Source organism: Mobula hypostoma, chromosome 3, assembly GCF_963921235.1.
Source record: "Mobula hypostoma chromosome 3, sMobHyp1.1, whole genome shotgun sequence".
NCBI lineage: Eukaryota > Metazoa > Chordata > Chondrichthyes > Myliobatiformes > Myliobatidae > Mobula > Mobula hypostoma.
This window is the reverse complement of record NC_086099.1, coordinates 181,103,097-181,128,921: the sequence shown is the minus strand read 5'-3', so window position 1 is coordinate 181,128,921 and position 25,825 is coordinate 181,103,097. Positions and strand designations below refer to the sequence as shown.

The 25,825-nt window shown below is 41.6% G+C and overlaps 1 protein-coding gene across 1 annotated transcript in view; it reads right to left on the bottom strand.

Annotated features, from left to right (window-relative positions):
* The window catches only part of LOC134343623 (zinc transporter ZIP12-like), an 82,428-nt gene that overhangs the window by 42,525 nt on the left and 14,078 nt on the right, over positions 1–25,825 (bottom strand). Inside the window, exons 4-7 of the mRNA XM_063042389.1 lie at positions 25,571–25,778; positions 16,006–16,193; positions 12,142–12,319; positions 3,306–3,478 (exon numbers count right to left, since the gene is read on the bottom strand). Of these exons, the coding sequence (XP_062898459.1) occupies positions 3,306–3,478; positions 12,142–12,319; positions 16,006–16,193; positions 25,571–25,778 (747 nt within the window). The remainder of the gene's footprint in view (positions 1–3,305; positions 3,479–12,141; positions 12,320–16,005; positions 16,194–25,570; positions 25,779–25,825) is intronic.

Sequence of the window (25,825 nt, the reverse complement as noted above, 5' to 3'; positions counted from 1 at the left end):
AGAGCAAGTGTAAAACACATCCAAAGCTGAGCCCTGGACTTTATTCAATTACAAGACTCTCCTGATAGTTTGCAGACAAATCAGCTTTGGATGAGTTCAGCAGGTCCTGGAAGAAAGATATTTGGTTAGTATGGGGGGATGGGTCATGGAGTCATAGTGTCTCGCAGCACAGAAGCAGGATCTCAGCCCATTCTGTCAAACAGTGAGTAGCCACCTGCACTCATTCCACCAAATAATGTTCTGCCTTCGTGACTCATATGTTTCTGTTAATACTTCTTAAATGTTGCGCGAGTCTCTGCCTACATCACCTTCTCAGACAGTGTTTTCCGAACTCCAGCAAGCCACTCGGTGAAAAAAATTCTTCCTCGTATTCCCCTAAGCTTTTACCTCTTACATAGACCTATACCTGCTGACTATAGACACTACTGCTAAATGAATATTTTACTACCATCTACCTTGTCTATGTAGAACAGAAAGACCTAGGTGTACAAGTGCACAGTTCACTGAAAGTAGCTTCACAGTATAGTGAAGAAGGCATTTAGCATGCTGGCCCTCATCAGTCAGGGCACTGAGTTTAGGAATGGGGGCATTATGTTGCAGTTACATGTCCCTGCTGAGGCTACACTTGGAGTATTGTATACAGTTTTGGTCGCCCTGTTAAAGGAAAGACATTGTCAAGTTGGAGGGTACAGAAAATATTTGCAATGGCGCTACCAGGACTAGAAGTGCTGATTTACAGGGAGAGTTGGTCATTTTGGATCTTTATTCCTTGGACTCAGGAGAAAGAGGGGTAACATCATAAAGGTCTCTAAAATATTGAGGTGATGGAGAGAATGGGTGGTCATAGTATTTTCCACAGTGGCAGGGAGTCCAAAACAGAGAGCACTGATACAAGATAAGAGGGAAGAACGGAGAGGTAACTCCTAAACACAGAGGAAGTTAAGTACCTGGAGTGTGCTGCCAGAGGGAGTGATTGAAGCTGGTATAATTGCAACATTTATGAAGGGTTTAGATAGGTAGAAGGAGAGGACAAGTTTGAAGGATTATAGGAAATGGGACTCACAGGGGGGATGCTGTGGAGGGCAATGACTATTTGGGCCAAAGAACCTGGTTCAGTGCTGCTTTACTCTAAATGCAAGTCTTCTGATTTTATTCTTTTACATTTTTTCTGCTTTAACAAAACATTTGAAATAAAGATGGTGTCTGATTTATTGAATGAATTAGCATGATGTTTAGAACTCTCATGGAATCAACCAATTTCCAAATCATAGTAAGCCAAATATGGAGTGCCAATTTTTTTTAGTCAGAGCATAACCTAACGGCAAGGTTTTTGTCAGCTCTATTATGTACTCAGTATACTGGAAAGAACAGACAGTGCATGATATCAAATAGCTATAATATTTATTTAATGTTAAATATGCCAAATCCTGTCACATGCAGGAGGCCAATAGGGTATTGAGGAAGATTTCAAAGATTTCAGCAGCTATCTGGGTTACTGTCAGGGAATTCAAGGTTTCACTTCCCTTCAGGTATCTCCCATTTTTAAATTTCCTTCATTAACTAACTTATTCATTCTCAGCAACGTTTCTTGCACGATGTTAGGGATAAATTTGTCCCGGTGAGGAAGATAAAGAATGGTAGGGTGAAGGAACCATGGGTGACAAGTGAGGTGGGAAGTCTAGTCAGGTGGAAGAAGGCAGCATACATGAGGTTTAGGAAGCAAGGATCAGATGGGTCTATTGAGGAATATAGGGGAGCAAGAAAGGAGCTTAAGAAGGGGCTGAGAAGAGCAAGAAGGCGGCATGAGAAGGCCTTGGCGAGTAGGGTAAAGGAAAACCCTAAGGCATTCTTCAATTATGTGAAGAACAAAAGGATGACAGGAATGAAGGTAGGACCGATTAGAGATAAAGGTGGGAAGATGTGCCTGGAGGCTATGGAAGTGAGCAAGGTCCTCAATGAATACTTCTCTTCGGTATTCACCAATGAGAGGGAACTTGATGATGGTAAGGACAATATGAGTGAGGTTGATGTTCTGGAGCATGTTGAGATTAAGGGAGAGGAGGTATTGTAGTTGTTAAAAAACTACATTAGGACTAAAAAGTCCCCAGGCCCTGACAGAATATTCCCTAGGCTGCTCCACGAGGGATAGAGTTTAAGAGTCACGATGTAATGATGCAGCTCTACAACAATCTGGTTAGGCCACACTTGGAGTATTGTGTCCAGTTCCGGTCGCCTCACTATAGGAAGGTTGTGGAAGTGTTGGAAAGGGTACAGAGGAGATTTACCAGGATGCTGCCTGGTTTAGAGAGTATGCATTATGATCAGAGATTAAGGGAGCTAGGGCTTTACTCTTTGGAGAAGAGGAGGATGAGAGGAGACATGATAGAGGTATACAAGATATTGAATAGATAGAGTGGACAGCCAGCGCCTCTTCCCCAGGGCACCACTGCTCAGTACAAGAGGACATGGCTTTAATGTAAGGGGTGGGAAGTTCAAGGGGGATATCAGAGGAAGGTTTTTCACTCAGAGAGTGGTTCGTGCGTGGAATGCACTGCCTGAGTCAGTGGTGGAGGCAGATACACTAGTGAAATTTAAGAGACTACTAGACAGGTCTATGGAGGAATTTAAGGTGGGGGGTTATATGGGAGGCAGGGTTTGAGGGTCGGCACAACATTCTGGGCCGAAGGGCCTGTACTGTGCTGTACTATTCTACAATCTATGTTCTAACGTCCAGTTATCTGCCTGATCTCTATCCAATCAACACCTCACCCCCCCCCCCCCGATCATCTTGATTTAACGTCTCTCCCAAAATACAGCACTTCCTAATGCTTCTTTAGTATGGCACTGAAAAATGCCTGCTAGGATAATGTACTCAGGCTCACAGTGAGGTCCGAAATTACAACTTCAGAGAAAAGGTGCCAAGCAACAGTCAGAAGCAGAAACAGAAAACCTCTTTGTAGCCATGATAATTGGTTTGTCTGCAGGAATCTACAGCCTTTAATCTCCATTCCCTTTCAGCCTTTTTGTGAAATATGTTTAATGGGGCCTGTTTTACCAAATGGTAATTTTCCCAGCATGCACTGTCACCTGAGATTGCTGGATGCTGTGGTGCCCACTCAAAAAAGCTATTCTAAGTTTCCCATGAAGTTAAATTATTTTCTACCTCTTGGCTTGTCAGTTTTATTTTCTTTAAACCACCTCTGAACTGGCTTGTTTAATGATTTTGCTGTATCTGAGCTTTCAGTATAATATCTCATGAATATTTTATGTTGAAACGAATATAATATTCATGCAGGATAACTCACCTGTGGCAAGAGATGTAACAATGCATCACCTGACATTGTTCCAACTGCTATACCTACAAAGAACTGTAGAATGAGCTGGTACGTCTGTTTGTAAGAGTTGAAAATGAGTAGGGTGATGCCACACATGGAGCTCACTGTAATTATCAAGACAGCCACTGTACTGTATCCATATTCTAAAAGTAAAAATTAACAAGAGGTTCTTTTGAATGTGCATTATATTTTCAAAAGTGCAAGTATTCACAAATGTTATTGTCACGAAGAAAAGCTTGTTACAACTCAAAATATTTCACAAAGCTAAATTAAGAAGATAGACAGTACTGTATAGAGTAATTATTTCATAATTTACTGGCATAATTTACATATTACTATTTAACTATTTATGGTTCTATTACTATTTATTATTTATGGTGCAACTGTAACGAAAACCAATTTCCCCCGGGATCAATAAAGTATGACTATGACTATGACTATGACTAATTACCTGTTGGAATTATGGCACACCTGTGGCTCTACTGTGTTAGAAGTTTGAGGAGATTTCGTATGTCACCAAGGAGCATCAGACCATAAGGCCATAAGACATAAGAGCAGAATTAGGCCATTCAGCCCATTGAGTCTGCTCCACCATTCTACCATGGCTGATCCCAGATCCCATTCAACCCCATACACCCACCCTCTCGTCATATGCCTTGGTGCCCCAATCAATCAGGAAGCTATCAACTTCCGCTTTGGATATACTCATGGACTTGGCCTCCAGTGCAGTCTGTGGCAGAGGTTCATTACCCTTTGGTTAAAAAAAATTCCTCCTTACTTCTGTTCTAAAAGGTCACTCCTCAATTTTGAGGCTGTGCCCTCTAGTTCTGGATACCCCGACCAGAGGGAATATCCTCTCCACACCCACCTTATCTAGTCCATTCAGCATTAACTTAATTTCAATGAGATCCGCACCCATTCTCCAAAATTCCAGTGAGTATAGGCCCAAAGCTGCCAAACGCTCCTTATATATTAACCCCTTCATTCTCAAAGTCATTCTCGTGAACCTCCTCTGGAATCTATCCAGTGACAATATATCTTTTCTGAGATAAGGGGCCCAAAACTGTTGACAATACTCCAAGTGCAACCCGACTAGTGTCTTATAAAGCTTCAGCATTATCTCCTTGTTTTAAAATTCTATTCCCCTTGAAGTAAATGCCAACATTACATTTGCCTTCTTTATCACAGACTCAACCTGTGAATTAACCTTCTGAGAGTCTTGCATGAGGACTCCTAAGTCCCTTCGCACACCGGATGTTTGAATATTCTCCCCATTTAGATAATAGTCTGCACTATTATTCCTTTTACCAAAATGCATTTTCACACATTTCCCAACACTGTATTCCATCTGCCACTTTTTTGCCCATTCTTCCAATTTGTCTAAGTCCTGCTGCAATCACATTGCTTCCTCAGCACTACCTAACCCTTTGCCCATCTTCATATCATCTGCAAACTTTGCTACAAAGCCTTCAATTCCACTATCTAAATCATTGACAAACAATGTGAAAAGTAGTGGTCCCAATACTGACCCCTGAGGAACACCACTAGTCACTAGCAGCCAACCAGAAAAAGCCCCTTTTATTCCCATTTGCTGCCTCCTGCCTGTCAGCCATTTCTCTATCCATGCCAGTATCTTTCCTGTAACAGCAAAGGATTTTATCTTGTTAAACAGCCCCATGTGAGGCACCTAATCAAATGTCTTCTGAAAATCTAAGTAGATGACATCCACTGCCTCTCCTTTGTCCACCCTGTTTGTTACTTCTTCAAAGAATTCCAATAGATTTGTCAGGCAAGATTCCCCTTGACCGAAACCATGCTGACTTTGACTTAGTTTATCATTAGTCTCCAAGTACCCCAAAACTTCGTCCTTAATAATGGATTCCAACACTTTCCCAACCACTGAGGTTAGGCTAACTGCCCTATAATTTCCTCTCTTTTATCTTCCTCCCTTCTTAAAGAGCAGAATGACATTTGCAATCTTCCAGTCCTCCAGGACCATGCCAGATATATTGTGTGGAATCCTGGGTGTTTTTATCCTGCAAAACAGTGTATTGTGTGGAATCCTGTGTGTTTTTATCCTGCAGAACAGTGTATTGTGTGGAATCCTGAGTGTTTTTAATCCTGCAGAACAGTGTTTTGTGTGGAACCGTGAGTCTATTTATCCTGCAGAACAGTATATTGTGTGGAATCCTGGGTGTTTTTATCCTGCAGAACAGAATCCTTCAGATTCTTGAAAGATTATGACCAATGCATCTGCTATCTCTTCAGCAACCTCTTTCAGGACATTGGGAAGTAGTCCATCTGATCCAGCTGACTTATCCAGCTTAAGACCTTTCAGTTTGCCTAGCACTTTTTCTTTGTTAATAGCAATGGCACTCACTCCTGATCCCTGACACTTATGTACCTCTGGCATACAGCTGGTGTCCTCCACATTAAAGACTGAAACAAAATACTTAAGTTCATCTACCCATTCTTTATTCCCCCCCCCCACGCCACAATACTACCTCACCAACATCACTTTCCAGTGGTCCAATATCAACTCTCATCTCCCTTTTATTCTTTAAATAACTGAAAAACTTTTGGTATCCTGCTTTATAGTATTGACTAGTTTGTCCTCATATTTCACATTTTCCCTTCTTATAGCTTTTTTAGTTGCTTTTTGTTGGATTAAAAGCTTCCCAACTATCCAACTTCCCACTCACTTTTGTTTTCCTTGGTTTTCATATAGTTCTTAAGCACCTTTGTCATCCACGATTGCCTAGGCCTGCCATTTGAGAATTTCTTCTTCTGTGGGACATATCTATTCTGCGTCTTGTGAACTATTCCCAGAAACTTCTGCCACCTCTGTTCTGCTATCATCCCTGCCAGTACCGTCCTCCAATCCACCTGGGCAAGCTCCTTTCTCATCCCTCTGTAATTCTCTTTATTCCATTGTGATTCTGATACATATGACTTATGCTTCTCCCCCTCAAATTGCTGTATGAAATCAATCATATTATGAACACTGCCTCCTAAGGGTTCCTTTACATTCAGCTAAGTAATAAATTCAGGATTATTACACAACACCCAATCTAGAATAGCCTTTCCCCTACTAGGCTTGACTCTTGCAAGGTTAAAGTTCATGGCATTTATATTCTGTGTATGGATGATTATGACCAGAAACATGAACTTGACTTTCTTAATTTTAGTTAATGTGTAGAAAAAGTACGTTTTCTTCAATTGTGTGCAGAATCTTTTCAAAATATGGATCAGGATCTGTCAAGAGAAAATGCCACTTAGAAACGTGAATGGAGGCATTTTAGTTCCATAAAGGAGTTTTTCAAGAAATATTAACTTGTCTTTTCCCTTTGTGAATGCAACTGGTTATGTAATTTATCATCAGAGTTTTTTGTTTTACTATCATTTCTATTCCTACTCTGACTCTCCTACTCAATTCTGTGCTTATTGTACTTCTACCAGAGATTAAAATGATGTGCATTTCCTTTTGCCTTCTTTAAAATTATTTTCAGGTTTGCTGACTATGTAAACATCTATTATCTGTAATCCTAAAGAAGGGTTTCGGTCTTGAACATCGACTGTTTAGTCTTTTCCATAGACGCCACCTGACCTGCTGAGTTCCTCCAGCATTGTTTATGTGTGTTGCTCTGGATTTCCAGCATCTGCAGAGTTTCTCATGTTTCCTGTTATTTATCCCTGGTTGGCTTGAGAATACTCTGTCCTTGTTAGTGTGCGAGTGCAGTTATACATTCAGATGGTGGGGTTGTTTCTGTGAAGGATATTTGTTTGTGGTATTCAAATTTCCAAGTTCTTATCCTCTGTATTTCAGTTGCCTGCAGCAATTTCAACCAATCAGTTGATTAACCATCCATATTTTTATTAACAGTCATGACCAGAAACAATGAATATTTAAATTACTTCATTGACTTGTAAATAGAAAAGAAAATATTTGAATATTTGAACAAAATAAGTTTCTTAGAATTGTTTTTTTTTAGTTAGGAATTATTTTACCCAAGTCATAGTTTCCTAAACTTAAACTTTGTTCTAAATGTTTTCTGCTTTGATTTGTCAGGTAAACACCCATGAACAATGTAAGTTTTCTATTTTTTCACATGAAAATTGAGGTTCTTCATGAAGCCGGAAGGTGTATTGAATTATGATCTGCTGGTATGCATGTAAACCAAAGGGCTTTTCAAAAAATAGCTCTACTTCACTCTTAAGTATGGACATACTTACACAAAGTTGGAAATTGAAGATGAGAGGTGGAAATAATTAAATAATGACAAATCCTTTCTACTCAGAATCACTGCTCCATTAAAAGGTGCATCCAGCTGCAGCTCCTGACAAACCGAGTTAGGGAACTGGAGCTGGAGCTGAATGAACTTCGGATTATTCGTGAGGCAGAGGCAGAAATAAACAGGAGTTACAGGGAGATAGTCACCCTTAAAAGTCAGGAGGCAGGTAGCTGGGTGACTGTCAGGAGAGGGAAGGGGAATAGACAGAATGACCCCTGTGGCCGTTCCCATCAATAATAAGTAATCCGTTTTGGATACTGTTGGTGAGGAAGACCTACCAGGGATAATTTGCAGTGGTTACACCTCTGGCACCGAGACGGGACACTCAGCTCAGAAGGGAAGGAGGGAAAAGAGGAGAGCAGTAGTGATACAGGATTTGATAGTTAGGAGGACAGATAAGAGGTTCTATGGAAGAGATCAAGAATCCTGGATGGTCTGTTGCCTCCCTGGTGCCAGGGTCCGTGATATCTTGGATCGAGTTTTCAGTATTCTCAAGAGGGAGGGTGAGCAGCCAGATGTCGTGGTCTGTGTAGGGACCAATGAAGTGGATAGGAAGAAGGAGGAGGTTCTGCAAAGAGAATTTAGGGAGATAGGTGCAAAGTTGAAGGACAGGATGTCCAGGGTTGCAATCTCAGGATTGCTACCCATGCCAAATGCTAGTGAGGCTAGAAATAGGAAGATAATGCAGCTAAATATGTGGCTACGGAGTTGGTGCAGGAGGGAGGGCTTCATGTTTCTGGACAATCGGGCCTTGTTCCAGGGAAGGTGGGACCTGTTCCGATGGGATGGGTTGCACCTGAACTGGAGGGGGACTAACATACTTGTGGGAAGGTTTGCTAGTGCTGCTTCTGGGGCTTTAAACTAGATTTGTAGGGGGAGGGGAACCAGAGTGTTAGAGCAGATAGTGAGGTGGAGGAGGATAAAGGTCATGTGAGAACTGCAAGTATAGTGCATGGAGTAAAGCCAGATCTAGCATATAAAGAGGCTTTGAGGAAAGAGAAACAGAATAAAGGGTGTAAAGGTAGTAAGGTAGAAGGGCTGAAGTGCATGTACTTCAGTGCAAGAAGCATCAGGAACAAAGGTGATGAACTGCGAGCTTGGATACATACATGGAATTATGATGTAGTGGCCATTACAAAGACTTGGCTGGCACCAGGGCAGAAATGGATTTTCAATATTCCTGGATTTCAGTGCTTTAAAAGGGATAGAGAGGGCGGAAAAAGGGGAGGAGGGGTGGCATTACTGGTCAGGGATACTATTACAGCTACAGAAAGGGTGTGTACTGTAGCAGGATCCTCTTTTGATTCAATGTGGGTAGAAGTCAGGAACAGGAAGGGAGCAGTTACTCTACTGGGAGTATTCTATAGGCCCCCTGGTAGCAGCAGAGATACCAAGGAGCAGATTGGAAGGCAGATTTTGGAAAGGTGAAAAAATGATAGGGTTGTTATCATTGGTGACTTTAACTTCCCTAATATTGATTGGCACCTGATTAGTTCCAAGGGTTTAGATGGGGCAGAATTTGTTAAGTGTGTCCAGGACAAATTCTTGTCACAGTATGTTGACAGGCCGACTAGAGGGAATGCCATACTAGATCTAGTATTAGGTAACGAACCGAGTCAGGTCACAGATCTCTCAGTTGGTGAGCATTTGGGGGACAGTGACCACTGCTCCCTGGCCTTTAGCATTATTGTGGAAAAGGATAGAATCAGAGAGGACAGGAAAATTTTTAATTGGGGAAGGGCAGATTATGAGGCTATAAGGCTAGAACTTTCAGGTGTGAATTGGGATGATGTTTTTGCAGGGAAATGTACTATGGACATGTGGTCGATGTTTAGGGACCTCTTGCAGGATGTTAGGGATAAGTTTGTCCCAATGAGGAAGATAAAGAATGGTAAGGTGAAGGAACCATGGGTGACAAGTGAGGTGGAGAATCTAGTCAGGTGGAAGAAGGTAGCATACATGAGGTTTAGGAAGCAAGGATCAGATGGGTCTATTGGGGAATATAGGGTAGCAAGAAAGGAGCTGAAGAAGGGGCTGAGGAGAGCAAGAAGGGGGCATGAGAAGGCCTTGGCGAGTAGGGTAAAGGAAAACCCCAAGGCATTCTTCAATTATGTGAAGAACAAAAGGATGACAGGAATGAAGATAGTACCAATTAGAAATAAAGGTGGGAAGATGTGCCTGGAGGCAGTGGAAGTGAGCAAGGTCCTCAATGAATACTTCTCTTCGGTATTCACCAATGAGAGGGAACTTGATGATGGTGAGGACAATATGAGTGAGGTTGATGTTCTGGAGCATGTTGATATTAAGGGAGAGGAGGTGTTGGAGTTGTTAAAATACATTAGGACGGATAAGTCCCCGGGGCCTGACACAATATTCCCCAGGCTGCTCCACGAGGTGAGGGTAGAGTTTATTGAGCCTCTGGCTAGGGTCTTTATGTCCTCGTTGTCCACAGGAATGGTACCGGAGGATTGGAGGGACGCGAATCTTGTCCCCTTGTTTTAAAAAAGGTAGTAGGGATAGTCCGGGTAATTATAGACCAGTGAGCCTTCCGTCTGTGGTGGGAAAGCTGTTGGAAAAGATTGTTAGAGATAGGATCTATGGGCATTTAGAGAATCATGGTCTGATCAGGGACAGTCAGCATGGCTTTGTGAAGGGCAGATCGAGTCTAAAAGCCTGATAGTTTTCTTTGAGGCGGTGACCAGGCATAGAGATGAGGGTAGTGCAGTGGGTGTGATCTATATGGATTTTAGTAAGGCATTTGACAAGGTTCCACACGGTAGGCTTATTCAGAAAGTAAGAAGGCATGGGATCCAGGGAAGTTTGGCCAGGTGGATTCAGAATTGGCTTGCCTGCAGAAAGCAGAGGGTTGTGGTGGAGGGAGTACATTCGGATTGGAGGGTTGTGACTGTTGTGTCCCACAAGGATCGGTTCTGGGACCTCTACTTTTCATGATTTTTATTAACGTCCTGGATGTGACGGTAGAAGGGTGGATTGGCAAGTTTCCAGACACCATAAAAGTTGGTGGTGTTGTGGATAGTGTAGAGAATTGTTGCAGATTGCAGAGAGACATTGATAAGATACAGAAGTTGGCTGAAAAATGGCAGATGGAGTTCAGCCTGGAGAAGTGTGAGGTGTTACACTTTGGAAGGACAAACTCCAAGGCAGAGTACAAAGTAAATGGCAGGATACATGGAAGTGTGGAGGAGCAGAGGGATCTGGGGGTACATGTCCACAGATCCCTGAAAGTTGCCTCACAGGTAGATAGGGTAGTTAAGAAAGCTTATGGAGTGTTAGCTTTCATAAGTCCAGGGATAGAATTTAAGAGTCGCGGAGTAATGATGAAGCTCTATAAAACTCTGGTTAGGGCGCACTTGGAGTACTGTGTCCAGTTCTAGCCACCTCACTACAGGAAGGATGTGGAAGCATTGGGAAGGGTACAGAGGAGATTTACCAGGATGCTGCCTGGTTTAGAGAGAATGCATTGTGATCAGAGATTGAGGGAGCTAGGGCTTTACTCACTGGAGAGAAGGAGAATGAGAGGAGACATAGAGGTATACAAGATATTAAGAGGAATAGATAGGTTGGACAGCCAACGCCTCTTCCCCAGGGCACCACCGCTCAATACAAGAGGACATGGCTTTAAGGTAAGGGGTGGGAAGTTCATGGGGGATATTAGAGGAAGGGTTTTTGCTCAGAGAGTGGTTGTTGTGTGGAATGCACTGCCTGAGTCAGTGGTGGAGGCAGATACACTAGTGAAATTTAAGAGACTACTAGACAGGTATATGGAGGTATTTAAAGTGGGTGTTTATATGGGAGGCAGGGTTTAAGGGTCGGCACAACATTGTGGGCTGAAGGGCCTGTACTGTGCTGTACTATTCTATGTTCTATGTTCTATTAAGAGCAGAGGTTGAGACATTGGTATTTTATAAAATTGCTGTCTGTTTGGTAGGCACTTTTACCTTTACCATTGCAGTAGTTTTGACTGCTACTTTACTGGAGCATGTATCTAATAAAGTCCAAATCCAACTCATTGCAACTTTTTTTTTCAAAGCGAGTTCGTATTGGTGAACTGTACAGAAAAATAACTTAAAACAACCGGACAACAATGCTGATTAATTGGTCCCTATACATGGTTCTGTTCCAACTGTGAAATGTGGCAGGTTCGACTGTTAAATTTGAGATTGTCCAAATGGCTTGAAATAATAAAAGTTTGTCTTTTTCATTAACTGTTATTTGCTTCTCTATGGACAAAATAATAAAAATACATTTTTAGGAAAGGATACCTAGTTACCAGATTTCTCAGAATTCTTTCCACGTTGTGAGAGAGATTTGAAGGAATTATTTCAAATAAGTCTGTCAAACTCTGGCTGTAAGCTTAGTTACAAACAATGTGACAAATATGTGCGAGATTAACCCTAAAGCAGACAAAGAAAAATTATATATATCAGAACTTGATTGATTTAACCATTGTTGCTTGCCAGAATAATAAAATCGTCTTATTCTGTGTAACTTACTCTCAACGTTAGTTGGTAAGATGGTGGATTGTGTGTGTTTCCAGCCTCCATGTTGACAAGCTCCACTAAGCAACTGTTGAATAATAGCTGGGCTGATCTCATCAAAGTGGTCTTTTGAAATAAGAGAATCACTGTCATTAAAGAAGATCCTGACAAGCTGGTCAGCAGAAAAGCAAACCTAATGGAAAGAATATGACAGTCAACCCTCTGATCTTCAAGGTTTTTTTAAAGCATACAAGCCACAAATTTCAGTGAGGTACAACGGAAGTGATAACTGCATGGATATTAGGAGCACTAAAAGCTCATAAAATGCTTCTCTTTCAAGGAAAGCATAGTTAAAATCACGTTCTCAATAATCTTTACCATTGGATAACCTCTCAGCACCTTCAGCCTGATAGAAGCCATAGGTGTGGCCCAGGTTATTTAGAGCTGGAAAGTTGACCGTATCCCACTTTCCATTATTTTCGTGGGCTCTTCCATCAAATTCAGATGAATAAAACACTGATTAACTGTTTCATTGACATCAAAGATAGGCAGCAACAAGTAGTTGGAAGAAGAATATCAGTCCAATGATTTACTTCTGAATTGGAGGGTGTGATATGTCATGATTAATTGATTGCTGATTACTTTCCATTTTTAATATTTCCTTATGAATTATAATAGTATTAAATGTAAAATTGTCATTGCAACATAATACTTTGTGGCACCATAGAAAATCAGTATCAGAGTCAAATAAGAGAAGTCATTAAAATTTAACTCAAGTATTGATTGGAACTGTGTTTGTTTTTGTTTAGTCTGTGTGGATAGGTCTCTATCAGCTTTGCACATCTGCACATTTTTTCCCCATTCTTCTTTAAGAAAACTGCTCAAATTCTGTCAGATTGCTTGGGGATCGTGTGTGAACAGCCCTTTTCAAGTCCAGTCACAAATTCTTAATTGGATTGAAGTCTGGACTCTGACTTGGCCTCTCCAGGACATTATCTTTGTTGTTTTTAAGTCATTCCTGTGTAGCTTTGGCTTTATGCTCGGAGTCACTGCCTTGCTGGAGAACAAACCTGTACTTTGATGCATTCATTTTAACCTCTACCTTTAGAAGCCTTCCAGGGCCTGCTGCAGTGAAGCATCCTCACAGCATGATGCAGCCACCGCCATGCTTCATGGTAGGGATAGTGTGTTTTTGATGATGTACAGTGTTCGGCTTATGCCGAACATAGTGTGTAGTCTGATGGCCAAAAAATCAATTTTGATCTTATCAGACCCTAGAAACTTCTTCCAGCTGACTTCAGAGTCTCCCACATGTCTTCTGGCAAACTCCAGCTGAGATTTCATGACAGTTTTTATCAACAGTGGCTTTCTCTTTGCCACTCTTCCATAAAGCTGCGACTGGTGAAGCTCCCGGGCGACAGTTGAATACACAGTCTCTCCCATGTCAGCCACTGAAGGTTGTAACTCCTCCAGAGCTGTCATAGGTCTCTTGGAGGCCTTCCTCACAAGTCCCCTTCTTGCATGGTCACTCCATTTTTGAGAATGGCCTGCTCTAGGCAGATTTACAACTGTACCATATTCTTGATATTTGATTTAACTGTACTCTAAGGTATATAGAGCTGCTTGGAGTGTTCTTTTGTCTTCATAGTGGAGTTTTTGCCAGGATACTGACTCACCAGCAGTTGGACCTTCCAGATACACGTGCAATTGAAACACCTTGACTGCACACAGGTGTCCAAAAATAGATCTCCATTTGAATTGAATTGATCTTATTTCTTACATCCTTCATAAACATGGAGTCAAAATCTTTACATTACATCTCCGTCTGAATGTGCAATGTGCAAATTATAGTAATTTGTAATAAATAGTACATACAGTAAGATATACAACAGAACAATTTAACTAATTATGTGATTTCTAAAACCAATTGATGCACCAATGATGATTTGGTGAGTCATATTAAAAGGGGTGAATACTTATTTGAGTATTATTTTGTGTTTTTTACTTGTACTTTGTAGAGTTCTGTTTTCACTTTGACATGGAAGAATCTTTTTCTGTTGATCAGTGTCAAAAAAGCCAGATTAGATCCACTGTGATTCAATGTTGCACAACAATAAAACATGAGAACTTCCGAGGGAGGTGAATATTTTTTATAGGCACTGTATATAAACTTGAACGAGTGCAGAAAAAAATTACAAGCATGTTGCCAGGACTTGAGGACCTGAGTTATAGAGAACAGCTCTGTAGGATTTTATTTCCTGGAGCGCAGGAAAATGAGGAAAGATCTTATAGTGATTTGCAAAATTTAAAGGCATCCGTTAGTCTTGCGAGACCATGAATCTGTGCCTGGAAAGCCTTCACTCTCCAGAGCGCAGACCTGGGCAAGGTTGTATGGAAGACCAGCAGTTGCCCATGCTGCAAGTCTCCCCTCTCTACGACACCAGTGTTGTCCAAGGGAAGGGCATTAGGACGCATACAGCTTGGCACCAGTGTCGTCGCAGAGCAATGTGTGATTAAGTGCCTTGCTCAAGGACACAACATGTTGCCTTGGCTGGGGCTCGAACTCACGATCTTCAGGTCGCTAGTCCAATGCCTTAACCACTTGGCCACGTGCAAAATTAAGTGGCGTCAATAGGGTGAATGCCTACAGGCTTTTCCCCCTCAGTTGGGTGAAACAAGAACTGGAGATCATACTATGTGTAGGGTGAAAGGTACAATATTTAAGGGGAAACTGAGGGGGGATTTCTCCATTCAGATCATGGAATGAGTGTGAAAATAGCTGCCAACTGAAATGGTAGGTGAGAGTTAAATTGTAACATTTAAGAGAAGTTTGTATAGCTACATGGATGAGAGAGGTATGGATAGATATGGTCCAAGAGCAGGCAGATGAGACTAAGCAGGAGACCAGGAAGACATGGACCAGATGGGATTAAAGACTTGTTTTTGTGCTGTAATACTCTATAACTCCATGATATGGACCAAACACAGGCAAAAAGCATATGCTTAGCATCTTGGTTGTTGTGTATGAGTTGGTTGCCATGCTGATAACAATGAATCTATAATTTCACAGATCACAGGACAGGAACGGAAAGGTACAGAGTGCATAGCAGTGATAAAGAAATATAAATGGATCCATACAGAGTAGGCCAGATGAAATCCCAGAAGCTAATGACTTTATCATGTTTATGGAATATTTATCCCTACCTTTGAAGATGTCAAGGTGTTTTGAAGCCAGTGAAGTACTTTGTATTATAGCCTCTATTGGAGTGTGGGACAATACCATTATTAATTTACACAATTCTGATCTTCATGCAATTTATACAATTCTTATCTTCAAAGATATCGTGGGATTAGATTCAGTACAGTAAGTGTCGCCAGACTGATGTGTATATTAAGGCATAAGAGCTATGAAGAAAGGTTTAAGAGCTTGAGATTGTTTGCCATAGAGAAGTAAGGCCTCATAGGAGATATTATTCAAGAATTCAGGATTCTTAAGGGATGAGGTAATTGGCATATGTTCTCATTGCCAAAAAGACTAGGGAGGAAGCATGGTGCTGCAGTTGTACAAGTTGCAGGATAGACTAGACAGACAAATTTTCATAGGAAGTGATGAATGTGGTGATTGGACAAACTGCAAGTATTGTGCAGGCAGGGAATGTGGTAAAATGCAAGGAATATATAGTTAGTAACCTGAAGGTGTGGGAAGTTAGTGATACCAGCCAGAGGAATTGCAGAGTTTTTGCAAGCTATGCTCAATTCATAATGGTAATTTTGTTAGTTGTTCATATGTAACGAAAGTAAAACAAGGAAAATTCAAATGCAGAGTGATGCCATCTAGCTAAAGAAATATAGTTTGGACAATTGTCATGTTTCCTTTACCTTTTCCCAAGTAAAGCTATCATCGGATAAGAGATCACAATGATGATCTTGGTTTTGCTTTGTTCCAAAAAGTAGTTCTCTGGAGCTTTCGAAGTGCTTTGCTCCTCTAGTTATATGGTTTTCATGGTCGTGTAATGGCGATGCATAGTATCTTCCCAGGCCCAGCTGATGAAGGATCTGTTTTAAATCTGGATGAACAAAGAAAACAGTGCCAACAACACAGTTGATCAACCGCTGAGAACGTGCAGTTTTCCTATCTGGAACTGTACCTTCTCAAGCCCATCCAATTAGGCTGCCCAGATGATGCGAGATCCCACATTGCAATAGCTCTTATTATCTTTGGGTAGGCAAACAATTAAAAGACTTTGACTAGTTCTGATCTAAGACATTGGTTAAGATCCCATTCATCTTGAAAGACTTCAGTTTCCATTCAGTAGGTCTGTTACAAAATCACCCTGCCTGCACAATAATTGTCAAAGTTTGGTAATGCTACGAACCCATCTTTATTCTTCACTGCACCATTTTACCAGAAGAAAGCCCTTTAAACCAGCTGCAGAATATTATCCATTTTAGAGCATATTCAAGAGTTACCTGAGCTTGTATATTTTATTTAATATTTCAGTAGTTATGAACAATTAAGTATGAGTCAAATTCTTTGAATTAGTGAGGGAGAAAGTGGCATCATTGCAAAGTGAAAGCCATTTGAAAAGAACAAGTCTCATTGGGAGTGAGTTTTATTTGAGCCAATAAAAAGACAGGAGGTGTAAGTGGAGCAGCCACTGTTGGAGTGGGCCAGTGTTAGAGTGGTCAAGTTATGGATCAACAGGTGGAGGCGAAGGGTGCTGAGACTCTCAATCCCATTTTCCTGCCTTCTCCCTATAACCTTTGACAACCTGACTAATCAAGAACTTATCAACCTCTGCTTTAAAAAGACTCAATAACTTGGACTCCACAGCCACTCATGGCAATGAATTCCACAGACTGATCACCCTCGAGCTAAAGAAGTTCTCTCCCGCCTCTGTTCTAAATGTACCTCTGTCTATTCTGAAGCTGTGCCTTCTGGGTCTGGACTCCTTTCCACATCCGCTCTATCTAGGCCTTTCAATATTTAATAGGTTTCAATGAGATTCCCCACTTATTCTTCTAACCTCCAGTGAATACAGGCCCAGGGACATCAAATGCTCTTTCATTAACCCTTTCATTCCTGGAATCATTCACGTGAATCTCCTTTGAACCCTCTCCGATGCCAGCACATCCTTTCTTAGATAAGGGGTGCAAATCTGCTCACAATATTCTAAGTGCTGTCTGAACAATGCCTTATAAAGCCTCAGCAACACATCGTTGCTCTTATATTCTAATCCCCTTGAAACAAATGCTAACATTTTATTTGCCTTTTTTACCACTGCATCAACCTGCAATTTAACCATTAGAGACTCCCAAGTCCCTCTGCACATCTGAATTTTGAATTTTCTACTGATTTAGAAAATAGTGTTTATTCCTTCCACCTAAGTTCATGAACATACATTATATTTCATCTGCCACTTCCCCCAATCTGTCTAAATCCTTCTGCTGACTCCCTGCTTCCTCAACGCTACCTGTCCCTCCAGCTATCTTCGTATCATCCACAAAATTGACCATAATGCCCTCCATTCCATTATCCAAACCACTGGAACATAATGTGAAAAGAAGTGGTCCCAATACCAACCTCTGCAAAACACTGTCAGTCACCGGCAGCCAATCAGAATAGGTCCTCTTTATTCTCACTCTTTGGCTCCTGGCAGTCAGCCAATTATATATCCATGCTGGTACCATTCCTGTAATACCATGGGCTCTTATCTTGTCAAGTAGAGTCCTGCGTGGCACTTTGTCAAAGGCCTACTGAAAATCCAAGTATACAACTTCCACTGACCCTCTTTTGTCTATCCTGCTTGTTATTTCCTCAAAGAATTCCAACAAATTTGTTGGACAAGATTTTCCCCGAAGGGAATCATGCTATCAGGTGCCTCCAAGTGCCCAGAAACCTCATCTTTAATAATGGTCTCCAACATTTTCCCAACCACTGAAGTCAGGGTAACTGGCCTATAATTTCCGTTTCTCTGCCTTCCTCCCTTAAAGAGTTGAATGACATTTGCAATTTTCCAGTCCTCTGGAATCATTCCAGAATTTAGTGATTCTTAAAAGATCATTACTAATGCCTCCACAATCTCTCAACTAACTCTTTTAGAGACATGGGGTGTAGTCCATCTAGTGCAGGTGATTTATCCATCCTCAGACCCTTCTGCTTCCCAAGCACCTTCTCCTTAGTAACAACAACTACACTTTTACCCTGTGGCATTCTTAAATTTCTGACTTACTGCTAGTGTCTTCCACAGTGAAAACTGATGCAAAATACGTAAGGTATTGTATTGCATGCCTTTTCTATTTCCTGTTGAGGTTTATATCCACATCCTGGCTTCTTTGGGCTCTGTATATAACTCCCATCAGTGTCTTTTTACTCTTGTAGTTTCTTAGCTCTACCACAAGATTTCTACATCTTCTGATTCTATGTCACCTTTTTCCAAGGATTTGATTTCATTTTTACTAACAGAATCACCCCACCCTATCTGCCTGACTGCCTGTCCTTTCAGTACAATGTGCATCCCAGTATGTTAAGCTCCCAACTATGATCTTCTTCCAGTCACGACTCACTGATGCCCACAGTGTCAACATGCCTAACTGTAACAGTACTATAAGATCATCTAGCTTATTCTGTATACTGCATTCAAATATAAAACTTTCAGTCTTGTACTCATCACCTTTTTCAATTTTGCCACCATTTTACTCCTCAGCTCATTCCACTGACTGCAATTTTGTCCCATCATCTGCCTTTCTTTCCTTACAGTCTGACTGCACAATGCATCGACTTGCATACCAACTGCCCTATCACTCCAGTTCCCAGTCCCCATTTGTTATCAATTGTTTGGATTGTGGAAGTGTGGCTTGAGAAGTTGAAGCCAAAGGTATAACAAGCTCAGTGAAAAGAGGCTAAGCAGGTACCTAGGAAGGTACAATATTCAAAGGTTTCAGAGAGAAGGCACGGGTAAGAACAGGTAAGTTTTATTTTTGTTGTCTGCAAATTCTTCATCCTTTGTTTAGTATAGGCAGGATTGTTAAGGTGGTGGAATACTCTTCCTGGGAAATAAGACCATAAGATAAGGGAGCAGAAATGGGCCATTCAGCCCATCGAATCTGCTCTGCCATTTTATCATGAGCTGATCCATTCTCCATTTAGTCCCACTCCCCTGCCTTCTCACCATAATCTTTGATGCCCTGGCTACTCAGATACCTATCAATCTCTGCCTTAAATACACCCAATGACTTGGTCTCCACTGCTGCCCGTGGCAACAAATTCCATAGATTCACCACCCTCTGACTAAAAAAATTTCTTCACATTTCTGTTCTGAATGGGCGCCCTTCAATCCTTAAGTCATGCCCTCTGGTACTAGACTCCCTCATCATGGGAAACTACTTTGCCACATCCACTCTGTCCATACCTTTCAACATCCGAATGTGGGATTTCCTATCACCTGACTATCTCCCTGGTGACTACATCTGCAGGAAGTGCACCAGACTTCAGCTCCTGACTGACAAGATCAAGTAACTAGAGCTGGACCATCCTGGAGTCTGAAAACCTCATAGATTAAATTTTATTCAGGTGGTCTCATCCAAGGTGCAGGCTTCAGAAAAGTAGATGGGTGAAGATCAGGAGAACTAAGGGGAGTAAGCAGTCAGTGCAGGGTTCCCCTAGGCTATTCCCCTCAGCAGCAAGTATACCCTTTTGATTAGCACAGCACTTCACAGTGCAGTCCATAAGATCATAAGACCATAAGACAAAGGAGCAGAAGTAGGCCATTCGGCCCATCGAGTCTGCTCCGCCATTTTATCATGAGCTGATCCATTCTCCTATTTAGTCCCACTCCCCCGCCTTCTCACCATAACCTTTGATGCCCTGCCTACTCAGATACCTATCAATCTCTGCCTTAAATACGCCCAATGACTTGGCCTCCACTGCTGCCGGTGGCAACAAATTCCATAGATTCACCACCCTCTGACTAAAAAAATTTCTTCGCAATTCTGTTCTGAAAGGATGCCCTTCAATCCTTAAGTCATGCCCTCTCGTACTAGACTCCCCCATCATGGGAAACAACATTGCCACATCCACTCTGTCCATGCCTTTCAACATTCGAAATGTTTCTATGAGGTCTCCCCTCATTCTTCTGAACTCCAAGGAATACAGTCCAAGAACAGACAAACGTTCTTCATATGTTAACCCTCTCATTCCCGGAATCATTCTAGTGAATCTTCTCTGTACCCATTCCAACGTCAGCACATCCTTTCTTAAATAGGGAGACCAAAACTGCCCACAGTACTCCAGGTTAGGTCTCACCAGCGCCTTATAGAGCCTCAACATCACATCCCTGCTCCTATACTCTATTCCTCTAGAAGCGAATGCCAGCATTGCATTCGCCTTCTTCACTACTGACTCAACCTGGAGGTTAACTTTAAGGGTATCCTGTACGAGGACTCCCAAGTCCCGTTGCATCTCAGAACTTTAAATTCTTTCCCCATTTAAATAATAGTCTGCCTGTTTATTTTTTCTGCCAAAGTGCATAACCATACACTTTCCAACATTGTACTTCATTTGTTGCTTCTCTGCCCATTCTTCCAATCTATCCAAGACTCTCTGCAGAGTCTCCGTTTCCTCAGCACTACCGGCCCCTCCACCTATCTTCGTATCGTCTGCAAACTTAGCCGCAAAGCCATCTATTCCATAATCCAAATCGTTGATGTACAATGTAAAAAGAAGCGGCCCCAACACAGACCCCTGTGGAACACCATTGGTAACTGGCAGCCAACCAGAATAGGATCCCTTTATTCCCACTCTCTGTATCATGCCAATCAGCCAACGCTCTATCCACGTATGTAACTTTCCCGTAATTCCATGGGCTCCTATCTTGTTAAGTAGCCTCATGTGTGGCACCTTGTCAAAGGCCTTCTGAAAATCCAAATATACAACATCCACTGCATCTCCCTTGTCTAGTATACTGGTAATTTCCTCAAAAAATTGTAATAGGTTTGTCAGGCAGGATTTTCCTTTAAGGAATCCATGCTGAGTTCTGCCTATCTTGTCATATGCCTCCAGGTACTCTGTAACCTCATCCTTGACAATCAACTCCAACAACTTCCCAACCACTGATGTCAAGCTAATAGGTCTATGATTTCCTTTTTGCTTCCTTGCCCCCTTCTTAAATAGCGGAGTGACATTTGCAATCTTCCAGTCTTCTGGAACCATGCCAGAATCTATCGACTTTTGAAAGATCATTGCCAATGCCTCCGCAATCTCCACAGCTACTTCCTTCAGATCATGCGGGTGCATTCCATCTGGTCCAGGAGATTTATCTACCTTTAGCCTATTCAGCTTCCTGAGTAGTTTCTCTGTCGTAATTATGGCTGCACACACTGCTCTTCCCTGCCACCCTTGAGTGTCCGGTATACTGCTGATGTCTTCCTCAGTGAAGACTGATGCAAAATACTCGTTCAGTTCCTCTGCCATCTCCTTATCTCCCATTACAATTCCTCCAGCAACATTTTCTATTGGTCCTATATCTAGTCTCACCTGTCTTTTACTCTTTATATACTTGAAAAAGCTTTTAGTATCCTCTTTGATATTATTTGCTATCTTCCTTTCATAGTTAATCTTTTCTCTCTTAATGACCTTCTTGGTTTCCTTTTGTAAGCTCTTAAAAACTTCCCAATCCTCTGTCTTCCCACTAATTTTTGCTTCCTTGTATGCCCTCTCCTTTGCTTTAACTTTGGCTTTGACTTCTCTTGTCAATCACAGTTGCATCCTTTTTCCACTCGAAAATTTCTTCTTTTTTGGAATATACCTGTCTTGCACATTCCTCACTTCTCGCATAAACTCCAGCCACTGCTGCTCTGCCGTCTTTCCCGCCAATGTCTCTTTCCAGTCAACTTTGGCCATTTCCTCTCTCATGCCACTGTAATTTCCTTTACTCCACTGAAATACTGACACATCAGATTTCGGCTTCTCTTTTTCTAATTTCACAGTGAACTTAATTATGTTATGATCACTGTCTCCTAAGGGTTCCTTCACCTCAACCTCTCTAATCACCTCTGGTTCATTACACAATACCCAATCCAGTACAGCCGATCCCCTAGTGAGCTCAACAACAAGCTGTTCTAAAAAGCCATCTCGCAGACATTCTACAAATTCTCTGTCTTGAGATGCAGTGCTGACCTGATTTTCCCAATCTACTCGCATGTTAAAATCCCCCACAATTATCATAACACTGCCCTTCTGACAAGCCTTTTCTATTTCCTGTTGTAATTTGTAGTCCACATCCCTGCAGCTGTTTGGAGGCCTATAAATAACTGCCATCAGGGTCCTTTTACCCCTGCTATTTCTTAGCTCAACCCATAAAGATTCTGCACCATCCGATCCTATATCACCTCTTTCTAATGATTTAATATCATTTCTTACCAATAAAGTCATGCCTCCCTCTCTGCCTACCTTCCTATCCTTCCGATACACCGTGTATCCTTGGACGTTCAGCACCCAGAGACATGCATCCTTTAGCCAGGTCTCAGTGATGGCCACAATATCATACCTGCCAATCTGTAGCTGTACAACAAGATCATCCACCTTATTCCTTCTGCTGCGTGCATTTAAGTACAACACCTTAAGACCAGTACTTGATACTTTTTGCTTTGATTTCACTGCAACTTTATTGCACTGCAACTCATCCCAATGTCTACAAATTTGCCCCATCACCTGCCTGTCTTTCCTGACATCTTTATTGCTCACTATCTTAGATTTATTTCTGTTTTCCCCTTCCTCCGCTCTATCATTCCGGTTCCAATCCCCCTACCAAATTAGTTTAAACCCTCCTTAACAACTCTATTAAACTTTCCCGCCAGGATATTGGTCCCCTTCGGGTTCAGTCAACCTGGCTTCAATTCCCGCCGGTGCTTATAAGTTTGTGCGTTCTTCCCGTGACCACGTGGGTTTCCTCTGCGTGCTCTGGTTTAATATCATTGTAAACTGTCCCATGATTAGACTAGGGTTAAATTGGGTGATTGCTGGGCAGTGTGGCTCCAAGGGGCTGAAAGGTCTATCCGTACTGTATGAAATATATATGTATAATGGTAGAGTCTTATCCATTGAGTGGATATGGATAGAACTCAAAAATAGGAAGAGTGCAAAATTTCTAATGGGATCGTACTACAGAACACGCCCCTCCCCCCACCAGGAGAATTAAGAAAGGTGAAAGAGCAATAAGGCTGTTGTCATGGGAACTGCAACCTCCCTAATATAAACTGCGACCTTCTTAGTGCAAGTGGTTTAGATGGGACAGAATTTGTTAGGTGCATCCAAAGGTTTTTGTTTAAATCAATATGTAGATAGTCGAACAAGAAGAGAGGCTGCACTGCATTTGGTTTTGGGCAATGGGCGAGGCCAGGTGATCACAGATCTTTAAGCTTTATGACAGCTATAAATAAGGGTAATACTTGGATAATATTCCTTGTGGGAGAGTACTAAACTGGCACAGGGTATATTACAAAAGCACAGGGTAGGAACTAGGAAGAGTTAATTGGGCACAGCTGTTTTTGGCAAGTCCATGGCCGACACGTGGAGGGTGTTTAAAGACCAACTGCACAGAGTACAGGCCAGGTATGTTCCAGTCAGAAGGAAAGACAAGGAGGGCAAGGTAAGAGAACCTTAGATGTCAAGAGCAGTGATGAACTTAGACAGAGGGTGGTGGTCGAAGAGACTTATTTCTAGCTGGAGATCCATGATTAGTGGTTTTCTACAGAGGTCTGTACTGGAACCTTTGTTGTTTGTGATGAATATAAATGACCTGGATGAAAATGGACATGGATGGTATTAACATGTTTGTAGATGGAATAAAGATTGGTAGTGCTCTGGATAGTGTAGGAGACTTGCAATAAAGTCAATTAGGTGGAGAAATGACAGAGGGAGTTTAATCCAGACAAATGTGCACCTTGGTATGTCAAATGTAAAGAGACAGTACACTGTTAAGGGCAAGACCCTTAACTGGCTACACAGGTTGATAGGGCGGTAGGAAGCTTGCCTTATTAGTCAAGGCACTGAGGTCAAAAGTTAGGAAGCTGTGTTGCAGCTTTATAAAACTCTAGTTAGCTGCGTGTGGAGTATTGCATACTGTTCTGGTCACCCCATTATAGGAAGGCTTTGGAGAGGATGCTGCTTGCATTAGAGGGCATGAGCTATAACGAGAAGCTGGACAAATTTGGGTTGTTTTCTCTGGAGCAGCAGAGGCTGAGGGGAGATCCGATGGAGTTTTATAACATTATGGGAGTCATTGATAGAGTAGACAGACAGTATCTCTTCCCCAGAAATGGAATGTCCAATACCAGAGGGCATGTACTTAAAGTGAGAGGGGTAGTTTTAAAGAGATGTGAGAGGCAAGGTTTTTTTAAACACAGAGTAGTGGGTGCCTGGAACGTGCTGCCTGGGGTGGCTGTGGAGGCAGATACATTGAGGACTTTTAAAAGATGTTTAGATAGGCACACGAATGTGTGGAAAATAGAGGGATATTGACCTATTGTGTAGGCAGAAGGGATTAGTTTAGTTGGCCACTTGATTACTAATTTGTCTGTTCAGCACAACGTTGTGGGCATAGCGTCTGTTTCTGTGCTGTACTGTTGTATGTTCTTTGTTCATTGAGGATTTATGAGCTCTCTGCAGCAATTTATGAAATTAACTTTAATGATAGTGTTAAACTGTAGAATAAGGAACAGATAGAAAAGCAATCTTTGTGACAAAGTCTGCTTCAAACTGTCTATTTGTTCAGGACAAATACAGATAAAATTGGAATATATTTCCATAATGACAGAGTTCATTATTATAATCACTTTTAATTTGCTGAAAGGTTTACCCTGCTGCCAATAGTCTTTTCATTTTATATGTGAATAATTTTTCTTTAACTTGTAGCATATTACAACTTACTCTCAGGTTTCCAAAAGAAAAACTCTGCCCATGCTGGAATTCTGATATAAGAACATGAGGCTGAAAATGTTTTTATACTATTATTAACTCCAGCTCTGATGACAGCTTGCTGGGTTGAAATATTAATTCTCTTACTCTCTCTATAGATGGTGCCTGATCTGCTGAGCAGTTGAGCTGAGGCACAATGGTGCAGCTGGTAAAACCGCTGCTTCACATCTCCAGGAAATCGCATTTAGTCCTGATCTTTACATGGTGCTTCTGCTCTGCACTCTACTTTCCTTTCACACCCTAAAAACATGCCAGTGGGTTAATTCATGATTGTATTGTCATTAGTGTAATCTAATGGGAAAAATGAGGAATTAATAGAAGTAAAAGAAAATAAGGTGCAGGGAAATAAGGAGAAGGAGAATGGGATAATCAGGATTGTTCACCTGGCTGAATGCTTTTTTTCTATGTTGTTCTAAATACAAGATGTCCTCTTTCTATTTTTAGTCTTCCTCTGACTAGTTTACTTACCTGCTATCCTTATAGTTTTTGTACCGTTTAGTGATCTGAAAATAAAATCGGTGAAAAAGCTTGGGTTGGGTAAAGCTGAACTTCCAATACAGCGGCCTTGCAAAATGGAAGTGATGATTGCGCCAGCCAATTGAGGAAGAGTCGATTCGTCAGCACCTGGTGGACTCACTATGCCAGTTTGCTCCTCTAGCCAGTCAGCATTGAAACACTAAAACAAAAATGTTCTTGTTAATGCCTTCATTTTCAGGAAATCTC